This window comes from Hippichthys cyanospilos, chromosome 8 (assembly GCF_059441005.1).
Source record: "Hippichthys cyanospilos isolate Australia breed blue-spotted pipefish chromosome 8, RoL_Hcya_1.0, whole genome shotgun sequence".
NCBI classification, from domain to species: Eukaryota; Metazoa; Chordata; class Actinopteri; order Syngnathiformes; family Syngnathidae; genus Hippichthys; species Hippichthys cyanospilos.
The window spans coordinates 2,158,938-2,183,974 of NC_142376.1; the positions used below are offsets into that span (position 1 = coordinate 2,158,938).

General features: G+C 42.7%; 2 protein-coding genes across 5 annotated transcripts; one reads left to right on the top strand and one right to left on the bottom strand.

Moving 5' to 3' along the window:
- The first annotated feature begins 253 nt into the window (after positions 1 to 253).
- Positions 254 to 8,867, top strand: fam13c (family with sequence similarity 13 member C). 2 transcript variants are annotated; one of them, XM_088421065.1, is made up of 9 exons: positions 254 to 1,133; positions 1,923 to 2,166; positions 2,979 to 3,108; positions 3,178 to 3,259; positions 3,946 to 4,193; positions 4,706 to 4,810; positions 5,054 to 5,226; positions 6,323 to 6,424; positions 7,589 to 8,867. In XM_088421065.1, exons 1-9 carry the CDS (start codon positions 878 to 880, stop codon positions 7,713 to 7,715), a joined length of 1,467 nt encoding a protein of 488 aa, XP_088277191.1. In that variant the 5' UTR covers positions 254 to 877; the 3' UTR covers positions 7,716 to 8,867. The 2 variants fall into 2 exon arrangements, with proteins under 2 accessions (XP_088277191.1, XP_088277192.1); XM_088421066.1 differs by having other exon boundaries at positions 254 to 1,103.
- On the bottom strand, positions 7,408 to 24,570 carry phyhiplb (phytanoyl-CoA 2-hydroxylase interacting protein-like b). 3 transcript variants are annotated; one of them, XR_015866368.1, is made up of 6 exons: positions 23,869 to 24,570; positions 13,525 to 13,721; positions 12,626 to 12,800; positions 11,975 to 12,092; positions 9,999 to 11,172; positions 7,408 to 9,155 (listed from the first exon to the last, which is right to left on the bottom strand). XR_015866368.1 is itself a non-coding variant. In XM_088421069.1 (6 exons), exons 2-6 carry the CDS (start codon positions 23,972 to 23,974, stop codon positions 10,617 to 10,619), a joined length of 1,152 nt encoding a protein of 383 aa, XP_088277195.1. In that variant the 5' UTR covers positions 23,975 to 24,188; positions 24,315 to 24,333; the 3' UTR covers positions 7,408 to 10,616. The 3 variants fall into 3 exon arrangements, 2 of the variants coding, with proteins under 2 accessions (XP_088277195.1, XP_088277193.1); XM_088421069.1 differs by having other exon boundaries at positions 7,408 to 11,172; positions 23,869 to 24,188; positions 24,315 to 24,333; XM_088421067.1 differs by having other exon boundaries at positions 7,408 to 11,172.
- Positions 24,571 to 25,037: the final 467 nt, after the last annotated feature.

Sequence of the window (25,037 nt, forward strand, 5' to 3'; positions counted from 1 at the left end):
CTGACGCACGCACGCACGCACGCAAAACACGCGCGCACACACAAGCGCTGCTAATTATGACGTCCGATGGATCCCTCCATCCTCGCTGCCATTTTTAGATTCGTCAGCAAGAGGGCACCTTCCGTGTTGCCGCAAGTATGTTTTGGTTTCCATCTTGAAGCGCGATGCCTTCTTCCTCCCCCTCCCGCCCCCCCGCCCCCCTCCGCCCCTCCCATCCCCGTCGGCGTGACGCACGGCGTTTTTTTTTTTTTTTTTTATGAATGAACAGTGCAGGAGCGTGAGAAAGCATCCTTTCAAGGCACGATGATGATGATGATGAAGATGATGATGTCAGAGCTAGCTCTCCTCCCCTCCCCCGCCTCACCCAAAAGCGCTTTTCATTGCAGAGCGACGTGACTCCTTCGCAGCGCCGTCGCCGTTCTAGCCGCTTCTGACAACGTTGCCGTGGTAACCTCTCATCACCGTCATCATCATCACTCCTCCGTCGGAGCACGCGCGCGCACACCCACGCCGCACGCAAACGAGCCGAGCGGCATTCCCGCCGCGCCCCTTCTCATCTCCTGAATAATCCATGTGGAGGCGGTTGAGCTGGGAACGGCGGGCGGGAAGGAGCGGCATGTGCACGGACCCTCGTTTTCCTCCGGCCGCCTTCTCCGGCGTGATGGACTGGCTTCCCCGGACGTGTTTGGACAGCCATCCTTTGGACTTTTTGGGCTGAAGGCCATCATGAGCCAGGTGATGACGGAGACGTGAGGAGCGGCGAGAGGACGCCATTATTTACTCACGCCACCTTTCTCCCCTTCCTTCATCCCCCCGGAGGACTTTTTTTTTTTTTTTTTTTGGAGCGCTCAGGAGAAACGCCTCTCGGCCCGAAGACATGTTCTGCTTCTGCTTCCAGAGCCCCTCCCTCAAGCTGCAAGCCCTGGAAGCCGATTTGAGTCCCCCCGACCCGGAGCGGGAAGACCCCCGGGAGCAGAAGAACCTGCCGGCCCACCAGCGGCCTCTTTTGAGCGGGCGCCCGAGCCCGCTTTTGGACCGCAAGACGCTCGTCCACTCGCCTCCCGCCACGCCGACTTGGGACACCGTCCATTCATCGCAACGCAGTGAGGACACGCACGCACGCAACGGCACATGTGAGGACATCCTTTGGCGTAATGCTTTTCCTAGCCTATCAAAGCAAAAAGCAAGTCTTGACCCTCAAAAAGAGGTCAGGACCAGCCTAAATGTCCTCACTTCTCCAAAATGTCCTCACTATGCTGGTGGAAAACTCAAAACTGCTCTCACGTCGTACAAGAACGCACGCACGCAAATATAATGGTTGAGTGAGACGATTTCTTACATTCTTATTTTGCAAATTACAAACACTAGGGAGCTGAAATTTCCAGCGGATGATTAAAACGTGTCAAATTTTAAAATGCAACGCTTTTGACATTTCTATGTGATTGCAGCTGGATGTGGGAGATTTTGCGCGCAAAAATAATGATTGTCCAAATTTTGGACCATATAAAAGCATTACAATAATAATTTTGAGATGCATTTTAATAGGATTAACGGCATTGATTTTCCTGCCATTTTTACAACATTCATTGAGCGGCGGTCAAACTATGTCAGCAAACAGAAATTTCTTTGTTGACTTGTTTCACCTCAAGACAGTAGGTGGCGGTAGAGACCAGGCTATGTCTTAAAGTGTCATCGTCACTACGCGGACAAGACCCTCCCATTTTTCAATTTATCGTGGGTGTTAATAAATTTAAGATACGTTTGTGTTGATGCCATTTTAGTGGTTGAGGAAAAAAATATTGACAAATAACTTGAATCGTTACGCCTTTTAAAGCGTTTACAAAATTCGGAAAATAAATGCAAAGCGATAGTTTGCGAAGGTTAAAGAGGTTAAAGGTCTTTTTTTGTTGTCTTTCCGACAGTTCCTGTCCCTTGGCGGGATTCTTCATGCAGCCCTGCCCCGTGCGGCGCCCCTCCACCGGAGGGCGCCCCGGGACACGAGGATGCCCCGGCCAGCCCCCCGGCGAGTCCCCCCCTGCTGTCGGCCTTCACCGCGGGCGAGTGCCCCGTCCCGTCTCCTCGTTGCCCCAACCTGAGCAGCAGCCTACGCTACAATTTGGACCCCGACTCCGCGCCGTCGCCGCCGTGCTCGCAGCATATCCGCATGTAAGTTTCCGAAAATTGTTTTCATTTGTAAATGGTCATTTTCACCACGAATATCTTTTTGCCATTCGATTCTGATGTTATGATCTCTGCGAGAAAAAAAAAAAATCACAATAATACAATTGCGATTAGGACGGACCTTCAAAGCGGCAGCTTTTGACTCAAATCCAAGCAGCCAATCATATTAAAGAAGATTTCATTGCTAGTTTGGAACATCGGTAATTGAAATTTGGGCTTTTGCGAACCATCTGCATTTTTCCCTAATTTTGTAAATGCTTTTAAAGATATTTATGAATGTTTTTGTTTCCACTCAAATTGTTCAGTGGCATAACTTCTATCCATACGTATGTAAGCCAAATGTATTAACGCTCACAAAATATTGAAAAAATGCTATGTTCTGTCTTTGTAATCTGTGGCATGCCGATGACACATAATTGGCCTCTACCACCACCTACTGTCTTGAGGTGAAACACAAGTCAACAAAGAATTGTTTTGTTTGCTAGCATAGTTTGAGCGCCGCTCAACGGAATGTGCGATAAACCCAATTAGAATGCATCACAAAAATTGTAATTATAATAACTTTTATATGGTTCGAAATTTGGACAATGATTATTTTTGTATGCAAAATCTCCCACGTACGGCTGCAGAATGGTTGCATTTTCAAATTTGACATGTTTTAAACATCTCCCGAGTGTTTCTTCCATTGATTATTTCATGATAGCTTAAAAAAATCTGAAGAATTTCCGCCATTTGTACCGTAATGGCAAAAAAAGCCATTTGATTTGTTTTGTTTTTTTTTCTTGGCTAACGTGCAGGGCGCGCTGCGGCGTCCGCACAGAAACGGACGAGGGCTCGGCGTCGGTTTCGGTGCTGAAAAAACACGTTCAGACCTTGAGGAGGCGCATCCGACAACTGGAGGAGCATTTTGAGCAGGAGAGGCTCAAGGTGAAGGCGGGAAAGCGGAAGGCGCCGAGCGCACGGCGGTCTCAACAGCTTGCGTTTTGATTTTGGCAGCCTTCCTATTATGACAAGAGCGCCCATCCCGAGGTGGCCCGGCTCATTAAGGAGCTTCTCAAGAGCCGCAAGCAGCTCAAAGGTTTGCTGGTTTGTTTTTATGGAAGCTCGGCTGGATTCGGACTTTTTTCTGATTCTGATCTCGGAATTATCCTGAGGATAAAGTCTGAATTTGGACTTTTTTTCTCAAGGCTTTATTTTGGCCAAAAAATGACCTTTTTTTTTAAAAAATAAAAAACAACCATGTATAGTAAGGCTTTTTTTTTTAAATAAAAAACCACCATGTAAAGTAAGGCTTTTTTTTTTGCAAAAAAGGCTAAGTAAAGTGGGCATTTTTTCACTAAAAGGGTTTTTTTTTATCTTTAGTAAGCCGTTTTTGTTTTTCTCGCTTTTTAAACCTTTTTTTTAAAGATCGTGTATTTGGTCTTTGAAAAAAAGTGGTGTCGAACATTTCATAATTGGATTTAAAAACAAAACAAAACTCACATTCGTTGTAATTCCGAATGAAGCGGCGCAAGCCCGGTTAGCGAATCCGCCTCGCAGCTCAGAGGTCCAGCTGGCCGTCCCGTGTTTGCGTGTTCTCCCCACGCCTGCGTAGGCTTTCCCTGGCTCCTCCCACATTGGTAAAAACCCGCACGGACACTGTAAAATCGCCCTTAGGCGCGATGGTGAATTCTCGTGAATTCTCGTCCGACCGGCGCGCCCCGCGATTGGCCTCCGACCGCCCAATGAAAATGGATCCGAGTCTTTTTCTTTGTTTTGGCGCAGAGCTGAAGCTGTGCCACGCGGAGGACGGCGCCGTCCCCAAAGCGGTCCAAAGGAGCAACCGGAGCGACGACGGCGGCAAGCCCGCCGCGGAGGAGACGCTCCGCGCCATCGGCGCCACGCTGGCCGAGAGGCGGCGAGAACTGGGCCTGCCGGACGCCCTCCGGGAGATGAGCCCTTCGCAGATCAGCTCGGAGAAGTCCGCCCTGCAGAAGGCCTTGCTCTACTTTGAGAGTCTGCACGGACGCCCGGTACCGACGCAACTCATTGGCTGCCGTTGACGGCTATAGTCGTCAAATACTCTTTTCGCAAAATGACTTTATCGCAGATTATTTCTCTATTTTTCGTCATGTTTTTCTTCCTTCCGAGTCCCCCCCCAAAATATTGAATTGAGGTATTTTCATACCATAACTTTATTATCTCGCTATTTTTCTTCATTTCAAGTCCAATCAGACCCTCCAAAAATATTCGGTTTATGTATTATTTAACGTAAGAAACAAACAAAAAAAATGTTTTCTGGATTTTCATTGACAACCATAACTTTATTGCAGGTTTATCTCGCTACTTGTCTTAATATTGTTCTTCATTTTAAGACCCATCACACCCCCTAAAAAAAAAAGAAAAATCTTTTTTTCCGGATTTTTTTTTGACAACCTTTATTGTAGGTCACTATTTTTCCTCTTTCTCAGTCAGTAAATTGTTCGTATTTATTTTTTTAACATATGATATCTTTTTTCCTGTATTTTTATGAATGTGTATTTAGAGTAACGCCGAGGAACGCTCGCTGGTCCAACCTTTGTACGAGCGCTACGGCGTCCTCAAACAGCTGCTGCTTTCCTCCAACACCTCCGCTCTCATTACCACCATTGTGAGTACAAAACACCCTTTTTTCAATCATAGTCAAATCTACAACTCAAATATCCCCCCAAAAAAAAAATCTTGCTCCGGTAACGATTACAGACCCATTATAAAAATCACGTCAAGTTAAAACGGCATTTTGTTGTCGTTGTCTTTGCTGCCCTCTAGCGGCCGCGCGGGGGCACTACATCAGCTCATTCTGTACACTGTCCGATCAACGTGTTGATGCGTGTGTGTGCGCGTGCGCGCGCAGGAGGAAGAGGAGGGCTCCGAGGACGAGCACCCCAAAGAGGCGAAGCACGGAGAGCGGCGTTTGCCCCCTCCCGCCCTGGAAATGTCCGACACGCCTCTGGTGTCGCCTCTGGAGGATGTCAAGTGTCCCCAGCCGCAGATGGTCACCATGGCAACGCTCCATGAGGCTTCCAGGTACCCGTTGCCTGCAAGCTTTTTTTTTTTCCTGGAAGGCCATTTTGTTTCAGAGCTGCAGCTCATCACCTTTTTGGTGGCCTTCAATACGCCTGACAAGAAATGTTTTATTAAAAAAAAAACGTCTTTTTTTTGTTTTGTTTAAATGTGAAATGTACAGAATAGGATTAGAGCCTGTGAGAGATTTTTTTTCACTAGTATGAGGAATTCTCATAATTCTGATTTAATTCTAAACATAAAGACATAATTATGACTCTTATGCACTTTGTATAATTCTAACTATTTTTAGAATTTTGACTAATGTGAGGATTTTTAAAATAAAGTTAGATTTCTGACTTGTTTTTTTTTTTTTGCTAAAGTGAGTGAAATCTGACGATTATCTGAATTTTGAAATAAAATTCTGAAAATAAAGTCAGATTTCTGACTATTACCAGATTTCTGCGTAAAAGTGTGTGAATTCTGACTTCTCAGAATTTTGAGTCAGAATTTTCGGTTTTTAAAGTGACATTTTTGAGAATAAAGTGAGAATTCTGAGAATAAAGTGAAAATTCTCACTTTTAAGTCAGAATTCTTCAAGGGAAAACTCTCACTATAAAGTGAGAAGTCAGAATTCTCCCTGTATGACTTATGAGAATAAATTCAGAATTTTGACTCGATAAAATTCTGAGTCCTTTAAAGAATTTTGAGGGAAAAGTGAGAACCCTCACTTTAAAGTCAGAATTCTCCCTTTCTCAGGAGGAATTCAGAATTTTTACCAATGTGAAAATTCATTTGGAATTCTCCATTTAAGGTAAGAATTCTGAGAATAAAGTGAGAATTCTGAGGATAAAATGAGAATTCACTTTAAAAAGTCAGAATAAGTTTATGATCACAAAGTACAAATCCAAAAAATTGAAATTTTCCATGAATTTGATGGAAATCATGAAGTTTTGTGTATCCAAAGTATCGGTGCTTGAGATTGATACCGGCACAATTGCATACTTGTACTGCGTGTCGATCCGAAAAAAAGCGGTGGTCCAATGTAAAAAAAAAAAAAAAAAAAAAAAAGGCAAATCCTGAATTGTTGTGTAAGAAAAGCCATGCGTTCCTGACGCAGGTCGGAATTGCTGGATCATCTTCAGAGCACCCGTTTGGAAAAACGAAGACTCCATCGGGCTCTGCGGGAGTTTGAGGACCTTTTCTACACGCTGAGTGGCAGGTAAACCAATACCATTTCTTTCCTCCGTTTTATTCTGTCTTCAAGCAAGATTGCGCAAAGAGCCTGCTCGTTTTTTGTGAAATAGCCTTATTAAACATGGTCAGTTTTTTTGCGAAAAAAAAGCCTTATTATACGTGGTCTTTTTTTGTGAAAATAGCCTTACTATACATGGTCGTTTATTTGCGAAAAAAGCATTGTTTTCGTGGAAAAAAAGCTTCACGTTACATGGTCGTTTTTTTTACGTAAAAAGCCTTACTAAACATGGTCAATTTTTTTGCGAAAAAAAGCCTCACTATACATGGGTCTTTTTTTGTGAAAATAGCCTTGTTTTCATGGAAAAAAAGCTTTACTTTACATGGTCGTTTTTTTACGTAAAAAGCCTTACTAAACATGGTCAGTTTTTTTGCGAAAAAAAAGCCTTACTATACATGTTTTTTTGTGAAAATAGCCTTACTATACATGGTCGTTTATTTGCGAAAAAAGCCTTGTTTTCATGGAAAAAAAGCTTTACTTTACATGGTCGTTTTTCTACGTAAAAAGCCTTACTAAAGATGGTCGTTTTTTTTTTAGAAAAAGCGTTTTATTTGTGAAAACATGGATAATTTTTTTGTTTAAAATTGCCTTACTATACATGGTTGTTTATTTGCGAAAAAAGCCTTGTTTTCATGGAAAAAAAGCTTTACTTTACATGGTCGTTTTTCTACGTAAAAAGCCTTACTAAACATGGTCAGTTTTTTTGCGAAAAAGCGTTTTGTGAAATTATTGATCATTTTTTTTGTTTAAAATTGCCTTACTTTACGTGGAAATTTGATTTTTCTTCTGTAAAAAAAACAAAAACCCTAATATATTGATATTTTTCTTAAAAAAAAAGAAACCTTACCATACACGATAGTTGGCGCCTTTCTCTATCGGTCGTTTTCGTCGCTGAAAAAGCTCGACGTAACTCGACGAAGATGCACGGTGGAAAAAAAAGACAGAACAGCTCCACAAAAGAAATTCCACTTTTAATACAGCACAGAAAACTGTACACATAGTTTCTGCTTTGCACATTTTTTTTTTCATCATTCGGATGACAACAGTGTCCAAAAGGAAGGGCTGGAGTAAGGCAACACAGGGAAGGAACGTGACCGCTGTGTGTGTGTGTGTGTGTGTGTGTGTGGGCAGGGCGTGTCAGAAGGAGGACCGCGGGCCCATGGCGGAGGAGTACTGCCAGTACAAGAACCTGAAAGCCAAACTGCGCCTGCTGGAGGCGCTGCTCAGCAAAAAACAGGACGCGGCCAAGAGCAACTGAGCTCCGGTGCTCCATCGTGCACTTTACAAAAAAAAAAAAAAAAAAACAAGCACATGAAGCAACCACTAAGTTGATGTTATTGTACATTGTGACTTTTGGAAAGATTCCTGCAAGTGGATTATGGCACTTTCTTGACTTATTATTGTGGAATATATGCATTAAAAAAAAATAGCATCAATCGCATGAGGGAGGGGGAGCAGGTCCATGCTGAACAGGAATTTTGAAATTTGAAAGGAAAAAATAGTCGTATATTTTGCTTTCAAGATTATTTTCAAATAAAACGGCAAAAAATATAAATCACCGTATAAAAGGGGGTCAGGGCAGTGAAGGAAAATTCTCAAAATTCTCATTCAGAATAAATGCTGAAGTGAAATCAGGCGTCTTCCTTTATCCCCAGAATTCTGACTAGTGAGAATTTTGACGTCAGAATTCTTTCAATTCTGAGAATTCTCCCGAGTCAGTGTGGTCATAAGTTCATCCCCAAAGTCAGTCTTTATGCGCACAATTCTGACTTTAGTGAGATTGCTCCCGTTAACGAAATTCTCGCTTTTAATTCTGAGAATTCTCACACGTCTAAAATTCTCATTTTTATGTCAGAAATTGTCAGAATTCATACTAAATTCATAACTCAAGTCAAACTTCCTTTATTCCTAGAATTTAGCCTTTTAATTCTCACTTGAAATTCTTAGTATTCTCACTCAGAATTCTCATTTAAAATGAGATCGGAGGAGACCTTAAGGATGCATCAACTGCAATGAGAAACAGGAGCAAAAAAAAAAAACAAAATTATAATTTCAAACCTTGGTACAGTATTTCAGTCAGAAGCCCTGGCTTAAAAATGAGAATTCTCCAATAAAAGTGAGACCTTTTTCCTTCACCTGGCTCAAATTCAGTTTTCCCAGTGGCATTAAACGCAACATTTGAACGGTGTGGGCTTTTCATCCTTCATTGTGCTATAATGTGCATGTACAGTATATCTATTTTTTTAATCTACTGTGACTACTTTTGAATGTTTGCCCCCTAGTGGAACTCGATGGGATCTACACTTCTCATTTGCTCCCATTAACGACTCGAAACGTGATTTCAAGTCACTTTGCTGACATCAATCATATGTACACGTGTCAATAAAAAATAAATATTTTTCCACATTTACCCGGCTTTTTTTTTTTTGCCTTTTCACCAAACCACCTCACAAATACAACAGTGACTGTTGCAGAAAGGGTTGCCATGGCGACGACACAGTTACACCCGTGCTGCAAAAAATACTGCATCATGCTTGTTTTTAAAGGTTATCACAGTACACGCTTTTGAGGCCTGCTGTTTTTTTTTTTTGTTTTTTTTTAGCTTTGGTTTAAAGAAATACGATGCTGCAGCCTCACAAAGTCCATGCCATATTTGGAGGTAGCCACAAGGTGTCCCCCGATGCAACGGCAAGAGGAACTTAGAAACAAGAAAAAAAAAAAAAAAAATCAGTAGTAGAACAGGGAAAAAGGAAGAAAATTCATGCAATGTTTGTTAGCATTAGCATGAAGATGTCATTTTTCAACAAGTTAGAAGCAAAAATGTTTTGACCAGAACAACCAAAAGGAAATCAAGCAAAAATGCAATCTTTGTTAGCATTAGCGTTAGCTTGACAAGTCAATTTTTAAAAACTTTTTAAAAATTCTTGACTAGAACAGCAGTGTTTGTTAGCATGTTTGTTAACGTTAGCATGAAAAATCAGATTTTTTCTGTGAGAGTGTTAGAAACAGGAACAATGCTTAAAAAAAAATAAGAAAAAGGAAATCAAGCAGAAACGAGATGTTTGTTCCATTAGCGTTTGTGTGAAAAGTCAGAATTTTTCAGCACGCAAGTTAGAAGCAAGAATGATTCTTGGTTGGCCAGAGGAAAAATTCTTGAGCAGAGCAGGCAAAGGGAAATCAAGCAGTGTGTTTGTTAGCATTAGCGTTAGCGTGAAAAGTTGGAATTTTTCAGCAAAAGTTAGAAACAAGAACCATGTTTGAGCAACAACAAAAACAATCAGTAGTAGAACGACAAAAGGGAAATCAGTCATGTCTGTTAGCATTAGCATTAGCTTGAAAAGTAAGTCCTTGACCAGAACAAAAAAAAATTCAGTAGCACAACAGACAAAAAGTAAATCAAGCAGAAGAGCAGTCATGTTTATTAGCATTAGCATGAGAAGTTGAAACTTTCCAGCCATGAAATCATTAACGGTGCGTACGGAGGTGTGAAAATTGTCATTTTTGTCATAACGTCAATTTGGGAAATTTTTCTTACACATACCGTGGATTCGTTGCAGTAGGAGGGGGACCACTTGGTGAAAAAGCAAATTTGACCAGGGAGTGAGAAAGGGAGAGAAAAAAAAACAAACAAAACAAAACAAGAAGCCATGTCAGACAGTAAAACCTATGAAATTCATCATTTTTAAAAAAAAATTGCAAGAGTCAACAGTCGATTTTTTGTTAGCATGTACGCACGTGCGTGTCCTTGCACAAGTCCCGCCCCCCCCCCCCCGGGCCCGGATGGAAACGGGACCGAAGAACCAGTTTTTCAACAACAAAAAAAGGATTTTCTGATTTCCCTAAACAGAATGTGAATTTTTGTTAGCTTTATTAGCATGTACGTTTGTGCGGACTTTCTAATTTTCTGAGGACAGACTGCATTTCTGGGGAGAAGTGGGGGGAAAAAAGTTACTTCCGCTTCGGCGTTACACGTTTGCGCGCGCTCGAGCGAGTCCCGCCCCCCTCGGGCCCGGGCGGTTCTTAAAACCGGTTCTTAACGAAAACCAACGAAAAAAAAAAAAGGATTTTGAATTTCGGGGGCTAAAGCGGTCGGGAAGCGTTACGTTTGCTAGCGCGCGCGTGTACTTGTACAAGTCCCGCCCCCGGGGGCCGGGCGGGGCTAGCGTCCCACGCTGATGTTGCAGGTCTTGCAGCTGGGGTCCTTCTTGGCGTTGACGGTGGAGAGGCTCATGAGCTGGTGGCCGCTGATCTCGGCGACCTCGCCCAGCGCCAGGTCCACGGGCTCGGTGTAGATGACCTCCAGGATGACGTCCTGGGCGTGACGGAAGAGCAGTTGGCCGCCGCCGCCGCCGTCGTCGTCGTCGTCGCGCCGGCACGTGAGGAAGGGGTTGTCGGCCGCGTCCAGGGCGGGCAGCCGCTGCTTGCAGAAGTCGTCGCCCGGCGAGCCCTTGGGCGCCAGGACCAGGATGACGTAGTGGTAGGCCGTGTACATGCAGTAGAAGTCGCCGAAGTAGAGGTTGACGTCCGGGTTGAAGAGGGCGTCGGCCCGCACCTGGAAGCGGTGGCGGCCGTACGGCGAGTCCTGCGGCGGCTTGCCCGTGTTGAACTCCGTGTTGCAGCTGAAGAAGACGCCCTCCAGCTTGCCGCTGATGGGCGAGCCGTGGCTGCCGCTGTTGTCCTTCACCGACGGCAGCATGCGGTTGCCCTGCTCCTCCCTGGGGGCGCGGCAAACGAAAAAGGGGCGGGGCGCAGGCGTCCGCAGGCTCTGGCTTTAGTCTCGTTTTAGGAGAGGAGCGCGGAGTTCCGAGTCGCTCGCTAAGAACTCTGCCTCCGAAAAGTCAGAATTCGGAATTTAACGGCAGATTTCTGAGACTGATGGCCGGGATTCTGTCTCGTTACAGACTTGGAATTCTGACTTTATGCGAAGAATTCGGAATTCTGAATCTAACGGCGGATTTCTGAGACTAATGCTCGGGATTCTGTCTCGTTAAAGGCTTAGAATTCTCACTTTTTTCGAAGAATTCACGGCAGATTTCTGAGACTGATAGTCGGGATTCTGTCTTGTTAAAGGCTTAGAAATCTCTCTTTATTCTAAGAATTCAGAATTCTGAATCCAACGGCAGATTTCTGAGACTAATAGTCGGGATTCTGTCTTGTTAAAGGCTTAGAATTCTAACTTTATTCTAAGAATTCAGAATTCTGACTTTCACGGGACTATTCTGAGAATAATCGTCGGGATTCTGACTTGAACACACAGTGAGAATTATCACAGAATTTTAACGCTATTATAAAAATTCTCAGTTTAACGTCAGGGTTCTGAGAATAGTCGGGATTCTGACTTGAAAATAGTGAGAATTACCACGGAATTAAGTTAAACGTTAAACGTCTCTGAGAATAATCCTCAGGATTCTGACTGCGAATGTTGTCGATCAAAGTCCGAACTGTCAGTAGAAAGTGTAAACTCTGACTCCTGTCTCCAAATACTCAAAGCATCCACGGTAACGCCGGCGCGCCTACCTGGCGTGGTCAAAGTATTCCTTGTTGTGGTTGCGGTAAAAGACGGAGAAGCGCAGCATCCGGCCCGAGATGGCCTCGGCCTTGGCCAGGAGCTGGTTCAGGTGAACCGAGGAATAATCTGCAAACGCACACAATATACCGTATTTCCGGCCTAGAAACCGAAACTTTTTTCTCACTATTTGAGCCCCGCGGTTCAGCTCATCTGCAGTTTTTTTACGAGCCACCGGGGGCAATCCACCAGCGATGCAAATTTGTGTCATTTATGGAATAAGAACTGAAAAGATCTGAACCGATGGATGTTCTCAAAAAGAGAAAACGGTATTCATGAAAAAATGTAATAATAAATTCAACAATATAAATATGTTTGGTGCTGCTTTACAGGCAGCTGGTGCATACAAGCCCCGCCCCCCACATCCCCCCCAGGTCAAGCTCCGTCGGCATTAAATGCCCGAGATAAAGCGCGCGGCCGGCCCGGCTGCTTTATTTAATCCCGCCGCCCTTCCTTAATCTTAAGCGGCTCCATCCGTATGAATCTGCTTATTATTCTCTCTCATCCATCACGCGGACAAAAGTGCGCGGCGACGGAGCATCTTTTGCCATTCAGTGGGCTGGCGCTGGCGTCAAAGGCGCCAAATATATCCGGCGACCCACCGGCGGTGCAGAACTCGATGATCTCGCTCCACTCGGAGACGGCGTAGTCGCCGTCGGCCTGTTTGGACGCCGTCTGGACGGCCACCGTGTACTCGGTGCGCGGGCTGAGGAACCAGTGGCCCCGCACCGTCATGGGCAGGGGCACCGCCTTGGCCACCAGCTTGGTCGGCACGTCCTGCAAAAAAAATAAATAAAATCACCAAATAAATCCTACAGAACATCGCAAATACACAACGGCGTCCCCTGAACAAAGCGACCAAAAGAGGAAGGAAAATCTCAAAACTGAGGAAAATAAGAAACCTTCAGAAGAATCGTCACTTCCCCGTCATCTGTCGAATCAACATTTAACGCCGCAAAAATATATTATTTAACTCATTCCAACCCAATAACCTATTTTTAAACAATTTTTATGTTATTTTTTTCAGGAGTCCAGACTTTTACATATGTCGTTATTTTTAGAGGTATATTATTTTTCTCAAAATATTTCAAATGAGTGGCTAAAGAAGCATTTAAGCTATTCAAATATTAAAAAAAAAAAAGGTTTTGATGGTCGACACCGTGAGGTGCGGAAAAAAATCCATATTTAGCTCATCGTTAACAGAAAGTACATTATAAAGACTAATTGCTTGCTTGATTGGTTGGTTTTTACGGCGTTTACCTGGTCTAGACTCTTGATAAACGTAAAAATACGTCTTTGGGATTGAAATGAAAAATGTCTATGTGTATAATGTATTTAAAAGCTCACAACAGCTCTGAAGAGAAGCTTTAAAGAAAATGGACGGCTGGCGTGACGTACTATTGCTAATGCATTTCCAGTCCATTATGACACCTTGGCCGCATCCCAACAAGCAGGAGCCACGCCAACGCCAGAGGAAGAAAAGGCACGGGCGGCGCCTTACCTTGTGTTTGAACTTGTTGGAATTCTTGTTCTCCTTCTTGTTGAGGTCGATGAAGTAGTGGGTGATGCGTTCCTTGCCGCGCTGCTCCATGTCCCAGCAGATCTTGAAGGAGTCGCAGGTGATGTTGCTGATCTTGATGCTCTGCGGGACGGGCAGCTCCTCCGTGTCGGAGATGGCGCCATCTTGGGACTGACTTCCTGCACGCGGCCAAAACCTCCACGTTAGGCCTCCAAGTCCATCCCGCGCGCGCTCATTTATGGGCTCGCTCGCCGTTATTCTCCCTCCCTCCCTCCCTCCCTCCCCGTTGGCCGCTTACAGTATAACCGGCGCGGGTTGCCATGGAAACATCATCCCCCTCACAATACTTACCTACGTGCTTCCCCGAGCAGAAGCCGCATTGAATATTTCAAAAAGGAGATTCGGCAGCTAGGCCGCCCGCGTTTGGTCCGATCGAGCCATCTGGATATTGGCAAAGTGTGGCAGCGCGTCGGCGCGCGACCCGCGGGGCCAAGCCGGGTCACCGAATATGTCAAAATGCGGCTCAACGGCTCCTTTGTGGAATCGGGGACGAATATAGACTTTGCCGTCACACTCGGGCGACATGGCAACAATGACGCTCTGTGCGTTTGTGTGTGTGTGATTGCTGCGTGGTCGGGACCAAATATCCGGGTTTTACTATGTTTGTGGGGACCTCGTCTTTGTTAGAAAAAAAAATGGACCTGAGTTAAGCCATATTTACTCTTATTGTATCCAGCAGTATAACCTTGTTTGAATAATAAAAGCTGTCTGTGGAAGCACAAGAGGAAAGAAGGCACCGTGACCTGACTACAGGGCAGAACGGTCTGAGGATGGCCATTATGTTCTTGAAGATAGTAGCCGCTGTCTGAACTGATAACTGTTGTATAGCAGACAAACACCACTATCGCATGTTGACTATCGTATTAGCGCCGCGTGTGCTCCCCCAAAACGCTTTAGGGCGACGTTTTGTAACTAGGTCTAGTCTAATCAATAAAAAGAGAACGCTCGACAGGATGCGTTCCGGAGCGATACGAGATATGTAGCTGCAAACACATCTCCTTTCGTTCTTCTCATGAGAAAGAATCTGCGCTCTCGTCTTCCTTCCTTGTGCGTTGTTTATTAAAAGTTGACCAAACCTGACAGCCTACTTGTGAGGACCATGTTGGTGGGACATACAAACATGTATGTGTGTGCGTGTGTGTATACACCCCAAAGAATGCACGTCCAAACAATGGCGGACGCAGCAGAGCGTGGTACAACCACCTCCATTCATGCACTGAGAGGGGTCAAGATTAAAAGCGCGATCCCATAATTGGACTGCCTTGTATCCACAAACGCACAATCACACATTTACACACAATTTCAAAGAAGAATGCAGAATGTGTAGATTACTGTGTGGAAACAGCCAATCAGAAGGCAGTTTGGAAAACTGCACATCGCTACGCTATCTGTACCAGTTGAAAATTTGGAAGCTATTCTAAAGAAACAGTTATTGAATTCAGAGCTGTAAATATTTATAGTTAATAGCTTGAAATTCTTTATATACGTGTATATATATATATATATATATATATATATATATATATATATATATATATATTTGTATATGTGAAGACACAACTAAATACGTATAAAGTGGAAAGGTTAATGCTCAGGTCTGCTTAGTTATGATTTAGCAGAAAGCTTTCTACGTTTGTGATAATAGGAATCGATTAGATAGCTGGATAAATAAGATAGCTAGTTAAGCGAGCTAGGCGGACAGACAGCCATCTATCAGGCTAGCTAGATGGACAGATGCTAGCTACTTAATTAGATAGATGTTAGCTAGCTAGCTAAATAGAAAGATAGATGAGAGAAAGATGGATGTTAGCTACTTAATTAGATGTTCGCTAACAAGCTAAATAGAAAGATAGATGCGAGCTAGCAAGTTGGAGACAGACAGAAATAGTTAGCTGGCTATATAGATGCTAGCTAGCTGACGAGCAAGTTTCGTAACTGTCGTACAAGTATACGAATATACTATTGTGTGCCATCAAACGTATGTATGTAAACAATACATACATTTGGAAAACATTTTCCGCACCATGTTGGTGTAGATAAAGCATGTTTTTTTTGTTTTTTTTTACTTATGAAGTGCGTAATAGGGAATTGTTATACATCATTAAAGTTAAGAGTGACTGATGTACTGTTACTGTATTTGTATACTTATACGACAGTTATGCAACTTAAAAACGGGTATAGTGGGTACATACACAAGGGTATAGCGTGTTCTGAATATGATGGATATTCGACATGGCAGACGAACCGCTACACGCCCGTCTGAAAAGCACATTTTGTACTGTCGGGTTGCGCTATTTGCAGTCTCACCTTTTGTGACTAACCTTTGATTCGGGCGAGGTCCGAAACGGGCATATAATACTTGAGAGCGTCAATACATCACAAAAGTAATGTCGGCGCACGGCGTGTCTAGACTGGGCTTTCATATTTGAATTTAGTGAGATCCAGCAGTGAGCGTGCAAGGCCACTCAAGTTTGATAATGACTTGTGGCACTCTATTTTAAATGAGGCTATTATTTCTTCTGCGCCGTATCGTCCTCTCCACAGTCATTTATCGCTATCCGCGAGGGGTCGTAACGTTTGGCCGGCTAGATCGTCTGCATTATTATTAACACTCTCCATCACCTTGCAAATTATCCGCCTGCAATGTAAACGAAAACACAGACTGAAATTCTTGGTACAAGTTAACAACGTTCATCCAAAATTTGGGCCAAGAACATAGGTATTGAAAGCTTTTGCTGACAAAAACAGAAATTAAAAACTAGCTAGATGCAAGCTGATAGCTAAGTAGATGCTAGCAAGTTAGATAATACAGTAGACGCTATTTAGCTAACAAGCTGAATATATAGCTTGCTAGCTAAATAGCATCTTTAGACAGAGGGATAAAAACTACCTGGTATGCCAGCTAGATACATGGATTCTTGAGAGATTAAACGAGCTAGCTAAGTAGATGCTGGCAAATTAGATAATACAGTAGACGCCATTTAGCTAGCAAGCAAGGTGAATATATAGCTTGCTAGCTAAATAGCATTTTAGACGGAGAGATAAAAAAATCTATCTGGTATTCCAGCTAGCTACATGGATTCTAGAGAGATGAAACTAGCTGGCTAACTAGCTACATGCTAGGTAGCGACAAATGCTAGCTAGAGAAAAAAACATGGAAATAGCTGGCTAGCTATATAGATGCCAGTAAGTAATACACCATTGGATTTATACGTAGATGCTCGGTAGCTAGGTAAAGACCATCTACATTACCTACCTACCTACAATGCATTTATTTAGCTAGCTAGCAAGCTAGATAGATTTTAGCTAGTTGACTATTCAGTAGGTAGAGGCTAGCTAAGACTGATATTAGTCAAGCAATGTGACATTTATACACTACATGCCTGATTTGAAAAGTATGTAAATGTTGGTTTGCATACCACTGTAGTTCTTTTACACATTGAAATATGAAGGAACTTAACGACATGAGTACTTTGAGTATTTACCTCCCTGCTTAGCACACATCTTTTTGCTAGCTAGCAAACTAGATAAAATTTTAGCTAAACAAAGTACAGTAGATGCTATTTAACTATCCAGCTAACAGCAATAGAGATGTTATTCAGGCAAGTGACGGTTATTTATGTACGATTACATGATAAATTACTAAATGCCTGATATGTAAATACGTGTGTAAAGGCTTTCATTTTCGTTACGACTTTTAAACGATCGCAGAGCCAATATTGTGGCCAGTCTTTCCTTTCGCAGGTAGGGCGCGTGCGTTCAAGCCTGCGCCGCTTTATCTGTGACAAATCCTCCGGGGACGGCGAGAATGAAAGATGAAGGAGGACGAAGGTCAGACAGAGGAAGTGGAAATGAACCCTCATACTGCTCGCCGTTGCCGTGACTCACATTCTACACTGGAGCATATATTCATTTTGCTGCATCGCCCTAAAAGCCAGTGAATGACTACGATTGCGAAACGAGCACATTTACTACTTCGCAACAAGCATTTGCCGAGAGGCAAAATTCAGTATGTTGCAGGAATTCCCTTTTTATGTGGCGTGCCGTCAAACGGTACGACGTCGGCCGGCAGCGGATGGACGCAAATGGATCGATAAAAATCTTGTTAGCATGCAAACACGTTAGTCTGCTAATGGATCCGCTAGCTCTAGCTTACATGGGCTGAAGTATACTTTGTCAGTGTTTTAATGGTGAAAGGACAGTAGCTAGGCTATATCTAAAAATATAAATAAATCAAAACATCCTGCGCTCGGGATCATCGTATTTAAATTGGCGCACTTTCATTCGCTTTTATTCACTCCCAAAAATGTTTTTATACGTTATTTTTTCTGGAGTGACGAACTTAGATTTGTTTTTTTTTGCTGGTCGTCAGTGCCCCGCCCCCCTTCCGTCCGAGAACTTCCGTTGCCTTGGCTTGTATTTTATCAGAATTTGTATTTTATCAAAAATACACTTCCGACATTCTTTTTAATCCGTCTTTTTGAGTATTTCTGTCATTCGTTTGTCCGTCAACAAAACAGACGACGGACAGACGGAATGTCCGTCACATACATATATATTAGTTTGTTTGTTATATATAATGAGTTAATAAATACTAAATCTACGACAGGCACATTCAGGCACCAATCATCATGCGGACAAGGTTATGAAGAGAAATAAATTTGGTAATCGAGTTACTGTGTATTTTTATTTTTGCATATTTGTAAAATCCCTGCAAAATATGCGACAAAGTAGCAAATGTCGTCTTTAGAATATCTTGCGGGCCACTTAAAAATGGACGACGGGCCGCAAACGGCCCCCTTGCCATATTTTGGACACCACCGGGCTTAATGTTGGCTAGTTAGCGGCTAGTTAGCGGCTAGTTGCTCCCACGTCACTAAGCAGGTAGTCCACAGTGTAAATGATGATCCCAAGCACCTCGAATGCATATTTGGTCGCGTCAATATGCGGAATAATAAGAAAATGCCACATCCTGTGTCAGGGATCGTACCCCACAGGGAACCATGCTCCAAATTTTTGGGGGGCTAGCTGTGTAGCAGCGGGCACGGATGTTGGCCTGGCCTTTTGAGAAGGACATCTTTGTTGCTTACTAGACTGACACGGACGTCACGCTGAGAGTGCCGAAGGGCCCGAAACAACAGCGTCTTTCTCTAAAGCGAGCGCCGCAAACAATGTGCCCGTTCATCGGCGCCTTTACACATCAGCAAACTTCTCATCCCCAAATAGAGAGGAAAAACAAAACAAAATTAACAAATGTTTTGTGACGTTGGAAACAACCTTCGTTAAATTTCATCCATTGTATATGTACGGTATATTTTTTTGATTATGGGGTTGCCACGTAGCAAGTAAAAACATAGATTGGGACTGCTGTAAACCATATTGTTCTGATGCCGGATTATTATTATTCCAGAGATTATTATTATATTTTGGTATTAATTTTAATAGGGTCCGAAACGCTCAACGTATCGGCGCAAACGAGGTGTCAAAAGATGCGTTTCGGCCGGACTATGTGTGCGATTACTTTTTCTTAGGATTCCATTTAGCACGGCGACGACAGACCCCAAAAGGCAACCCAAAACGTCCCGTTGACAAGAACGGAGAGAGGCATAAAAAACATTGGAAAAAAAAAAGAAAAACAAACACCTTTTTTCTAGCCATGCTGCACAGGCATCGAATGTGTGAGAGTTGTGATTTTCGCCTTATGTTTTTTTTCCCATTCAAGTTTTTCAACATCTTGAATGATTTTTTTCCCCATTATTTTCATTTAACGTTTTAGTTTCAAATCACACAGTTTATAGTTTTCTCAGATTTCCTTAATTACCCTCTCAAAATTCAAACTTTGAAGTAAAAAATCCTGCAAACAGCAAGACAGCGAAAGGTGAACCGCATTATAGCGAGGGAACACTGTAATCTACCTTAAATAATTAACTCATTCAATGCCAAAGACATATATATACGTCTTTACACATTCAATCCAAGATGCTAATTTGCAAACTTAATATTAAGGTAAACGAGTGTCTCAAAATAGTTTTCTGCATACATAACTGGACAAAAAAGCTGTAAAAAAACTACCTGGGACATAAGATACGTAAAAATACATCCTTGGGATTGTATGTGTTAATTCATGTAAAGCTACATTCAAACAAAGCCAGCACCTTCAAGATTACATCTCAAAACCAAATCCCTTTTTTTGAATGATTATGGATGCATAACACGTCACACACCTGTCAATTTGGCGTGCGCATCCGTGCTGTTGACACACGGCCTGCTCGGAAATGTCAGCTGAGTCACAGCGAGCGGCGCAATTTCACCCGAATTGCCGATCGGAGCGCTCGCGAGTCGACGCTAATTTTCTCGTTCGCGTCGTTAGCAGTAAGCGCACGTCTGAGGCCGACATCATTAATTTGCATTTGATTAAAGCTAGCTCTGCAGAGAACTACGCCGGCTAATTTATTTACTGGTTGACCTTCCATGATGGATCAAAAGAATGTGCTTGTAATGAATGTTGAGTGCTTAAACTTTTGTGTATGTGTTTTTAACCGTTGTGTTGTATTTTGACCATTTTGGCAGTATTTTAGCTAAGAAATGGCACACTCTTGCTAGTGCCATAACTTAAGAGGTTGTGCCATGTTAAAACTTTGACATGTTGTCAACATCTGGGTGAATTTTCAGCTGCCTACTCTTTTAATGCTTTCCCTTTGCCCTTATGCAGTATTTTGACCATTTTGGGTCATTTTCTTCCACATCATTCTGGCAGTATTTTAGCCAAGAAATGGTACACTCTTGGTAGTGCCATAACTTAGTGGTTGTGCCATTTTAAACTGACAAGTTGTCACCGTCTGGGTGAAATTTCAGCTCCCTACTCTTCTTTTAATGCTTTCCCTTTGATGTGAGATGGCTTTGATGTAGATCACAGGATTGGACAAAAAGCACCCTTATGCAGTATTTTGACCTTTTTTTTTTTTTTTAACCAATTTTGGATTATTTCTTCCACATCATTCTGGCAGTATTTTAGCCAAAGGATGCCACATTCCTGCAAGTGTGATAACAAAGTAGTCACGCCATGTTGAACTTTGACATATTGTCACCATCTGGGTGAAATTTCAGCTCCTAGTGTCTTCTTTTAATGCTTTCCCTTTGATGAGAAATACCCTTGATGTAAAGTTGAAAGGATTGGACAAAATACTGCACGTGGGTCATTTTTTTTTCACCTAGGTTTCATGTTAGAATGAAGTGTCCATAAAACTATGTATTTTAAAAATACCTATCCAGAATATCATTCATCTGAGAATGTTTAGATAGCATATCGTCCATTCTAAGAAACAAATGGTGAAGTTTATTATTCAGCGCCACACACTGACACAAGTGTCCCGCCTCGTGTTTAGTGCATTGAAACGCAACCACAGTGCTGTGTGTGCGTGTGTGTGTGTGTTTGTTCCGTTTCCACAGACAGGAAGCGGCCCAGTGATGCTGCATGCGCTCGCTCCCATTTGCTGGCTCAGCGTGGCCGCATGCAGCCTTTCATGCTGCCAATTAAATATTGATGGCGGCGAGAGGTAAATTTAGAAAAGAGCCAAGTACGGAAATGAATACGGTCCTGGGAAAGAGCAAAAGTTTTCCCGGGAAGGACACCGGCTATTTCGAGGGAAAAATCAATACGAGTACTTGACGTGCGGGCCATGCTGTGTCAGGGTTACAAACAGAATATTCCGTTCATTTGAAAGCATTTTAATTGGCAAAACAGCTTCCAGTACTGAGATTCTTTTGCCCAATCAGATTTCAGCCTCTACTTGTTGCCATGTCAGTTTAATCTGCCCAAATGAAATCAGTCGTACTGCCTGATGCAAACTTCCGACTTAATAAATTTGGCACATTTGTGATTGAATTTTTAATTAAATACACCTTTAATGGTATCAGAATTCCTAAAGTGAAATGTCTTGTTTACTGAAGCCGCACATTCACCGTGTGGCTAGGGTTGCTTTTTGTTGAACCGATCAGTATTTGAATTCACATCACACGGGTAGCTGATTAATGCTAGCAGTCATGTGACCGGTCGGTAAAAGCAAAACAAACAATATTGTGCAAAACAAGTCCGAATTGAATGTAACCCAAATATGGTCACTTAAAACACAACTTCACTATTGATCATAAAACATTTTCAAGTTTTTTATTTGTTGAAAAAAAAAACAGCTCACTTTGTGGGCCGGATTAAATTCGATTGCGGGCCAGAATCGGCCCGTGGGCCGTATATTTGACACCCCCGACTTACAACTATTTCAAACAATGAGCTAGGCGGCAGTCAATAACATTAGTTGTCCTATAGATGCTTAGCAGGAGCTAATTTGTTTTGACTAGCAAAACATGTCTAACTTAGATATAACTTAACGATATAAGCAATTCATAACGATATAAACAGAACTTTTTTTTTGGACCAATCAATTTCACCAATTTCAAATGCATCGAGGGACGGCGCCGCACAATCACGTCAGCATCTTTTTTTTGTTCTGATTGACTGGTGAGGGCAAAAGGTGTCACAGTAATGCAATGCGGATACCGAGGGGTCGCCCCCCCACGCCCCGCCTTTTCACGCCCCTGATTTTGCATCACATTGATGTTTTCTATAATCACGAGGCAACGCAATTAAAGAGGCGGATGAAGTGAGCCCTTTGCGCTACCACAAGTCTTTTTTTTTTTTTTTTTTTTTTTGCAACGGTCCTGGAATGAAACCAGTATCTCCGCTTCTCCCACCCATGTTTTCATTGGGCATCAAAGAGGTCGGGAGGTGCGTTTGTTGCTACACAAACAAAACAGCATGTGGGTGTCCCAAGGACACGCAAGGCTAGATTTATTTGGACTACTCAAGCACAAGTGGCTACAAATGTTATTAAAAAAAAAAAAGATAACGTAATTGCCCGAGAGACACCCCCCCCCACTCCAAAACAAAACAAAACAAAATAAAAACTGGCAGCCAGTCCACAAGTGACCATTAGGAAAATGAAAGCATGTGATTCAAGCCAACCAAGCACTAACAAAATCGCAAAGCGCAACGTGTCTTGCATGATGAGGGGCGGAGCAATCACCAGGTAGACCAGTCCTAATATATATATATATATATATATATATATATATAAATATATATATATATATGTATATATATATATAAATATATATATATATATATGTATATATATATAAATATATAAATGGTTCAGTTGGTCAACATTTTTCTAGTTTAAATGCGTTTTTTTTTTTTAATTTCAGTCACATTGATGCACTTAACTCTTTCAGTGCCATGAATTTATGTCAAGGCCAACAGAATATGGTATGCTATATTTATGTAAAAATGGGTGCTGCCATATGAAAGATTGACTTTTGTCCTTACTTTGAATTGCATGTAGGTAATGTGTGTTGTAAGTGTGGAAACACTGCCATCCAACGGTCACAGTTAGCATTACACTTCTCATATGGCTTAATTGGTAAGCATTAGTCAAGGGTGTCAGCTTTAAGTTTGCATTTATTTTTAATTTTTTTTCAGTTCGTCAAGCATGTTTCTAGCTAAAAAAATTTTTGACATTTTATTTCAGTTACTTTGACACTGATTTTTTTTCTGTTTCAGGCTAACCTGTAATCTGTATAAATGCAAATTTAACATCTGTTGAAAGTTGATTTTTTTTCTTTTGTTGACGTAAAAAAAAAAAAAACTAAGATTTTAGGTGTAGATGATCTTATTTATGTTCACTGTGGTGAGCGGGGGCGTGAAATGTTTTATCACTGGGGGGGGGCTTTGAAAATAATAATTGAGAAGCACCGAGGTAAGCCACATTCATTTTAAAGCAATTTTTTTTTCTTTCTGTGGCTTTGCACACTCACATGTGGCTGCAGCCATGTTGGGAGTCTTTCCTGATGATGACTTGCTTTTTTTTTTTTTTTGCACCACACATTCAAGATTTCAACTGATCTTCACCGGCGTGGACTTATTATGGGATGGTGCGACCACCTTATTTGGCTCATCCACTCTAATTAGGACCATTTGCCGTTGTGGTTGCATCAGCAGGTAGGTGTGGTGATGCCTGGAGGGCTAAGATAAGAGTTTTTTTTTTTTTAAGCATGCACAGTGCACAAAAAAAATGCTGTTGCCATTCCACGCACGCACCAGCTATTCAAAAGAGTCTTTAAAGGCACAAGCGCACGAAAAGGAATCAAAGGCAGATTGCACGTTCGGAGAAAAGAAAAAAGAGGAGAAAAAGGGGGGGGGGGGGGACTCACCATCTCTCTCGCACAGCTGTATAGCGTCCAGGCTGAGGTCCTTGATCATGCCCTCGCAGGGGCTCAGCGGGCTGCTGATGTTGCGAGCCAAGCCTGGTGCCTCCATCTCGGGGCCCGTGCGGATGTCACAAGACGAGGATGCTGCGCTGAGCTGCGGTTGGGGGCGGAATGGCCGGATCGCAGCTCCGCGGTCCAAGTGGGGGGAGGAGGAGGAGGAGGAGGAGGGGAGGAGGAGAAAGCAAAGCGAGTTTGCAGCCTCTCTCCCTCTCTCGCTCTCTCGAGGTCTCGCTCTGACGCGTCAAAAGGCGCCCCGTGGCACACTACGGCATGAATGCGAATTATGATGGCAAAACGCTTCGTTCGCACAGCCACAAGTGTGCGCGCATGCGTGTTGAGTTCGGGAGGGATTAGCGCGAGCGAGCTCCGTTAGTTGAATGGATGCTTACGTAAAGAGATTATCCAGCGGGTTCTCCTACTCCGGGTTGCGACAAAAAAAATAAAATAATTTAAAAAAAAAGTCGTCGGATTATCCCACGAAAACGTCGTATTGTTTTGTGTGAACGGGATAATGAGATGGAGGGAGGAAAAGGGGGGCTTGGAGGGGATCCCCTTGATAGATTGCACGTCTGCACCCTACAAAACTTGATTGATGCTTGATTCAAGCTTTTCCGGACAAATACGAGAATCATCAAGGTGACGAAATGACAGAATGAATGGGAACATTCATTGTTGCGTATCAAAGAGTATGGGACATAAAGTCACCCTTAAAAGTTTTTTTTTTTTTTTTTTTTTTTAAGAACACAGGCGCAAATAAAACGAATCTAATGATTAGCGTTATAAAAGCGCGATTTAAAGGCCGCGGAAAAAGACGCAACAAATGCAATGTTCCCTTTATGACGCGAGCTTGCGCTTCCGGGTTTGAGGACGCACGTGCGTGACGTCATACTCTGAAGGTACCGGCGACGTAAAGTGACGTCGTAGTCCAAAGGACAGTACGCTACTGGCTATTATCTTTCATATAACAACTGAACATGTACCGACACTTCTTTTATTTGCTTCTTTTTTGTATTTTTTTTGTTTGTTCTCACATTTGATTTTAATGTGCTTATTATATATATGTTCAATAAAAAAATCAATCAAATCCAACCGTGCACAATTGCCCATGGCTT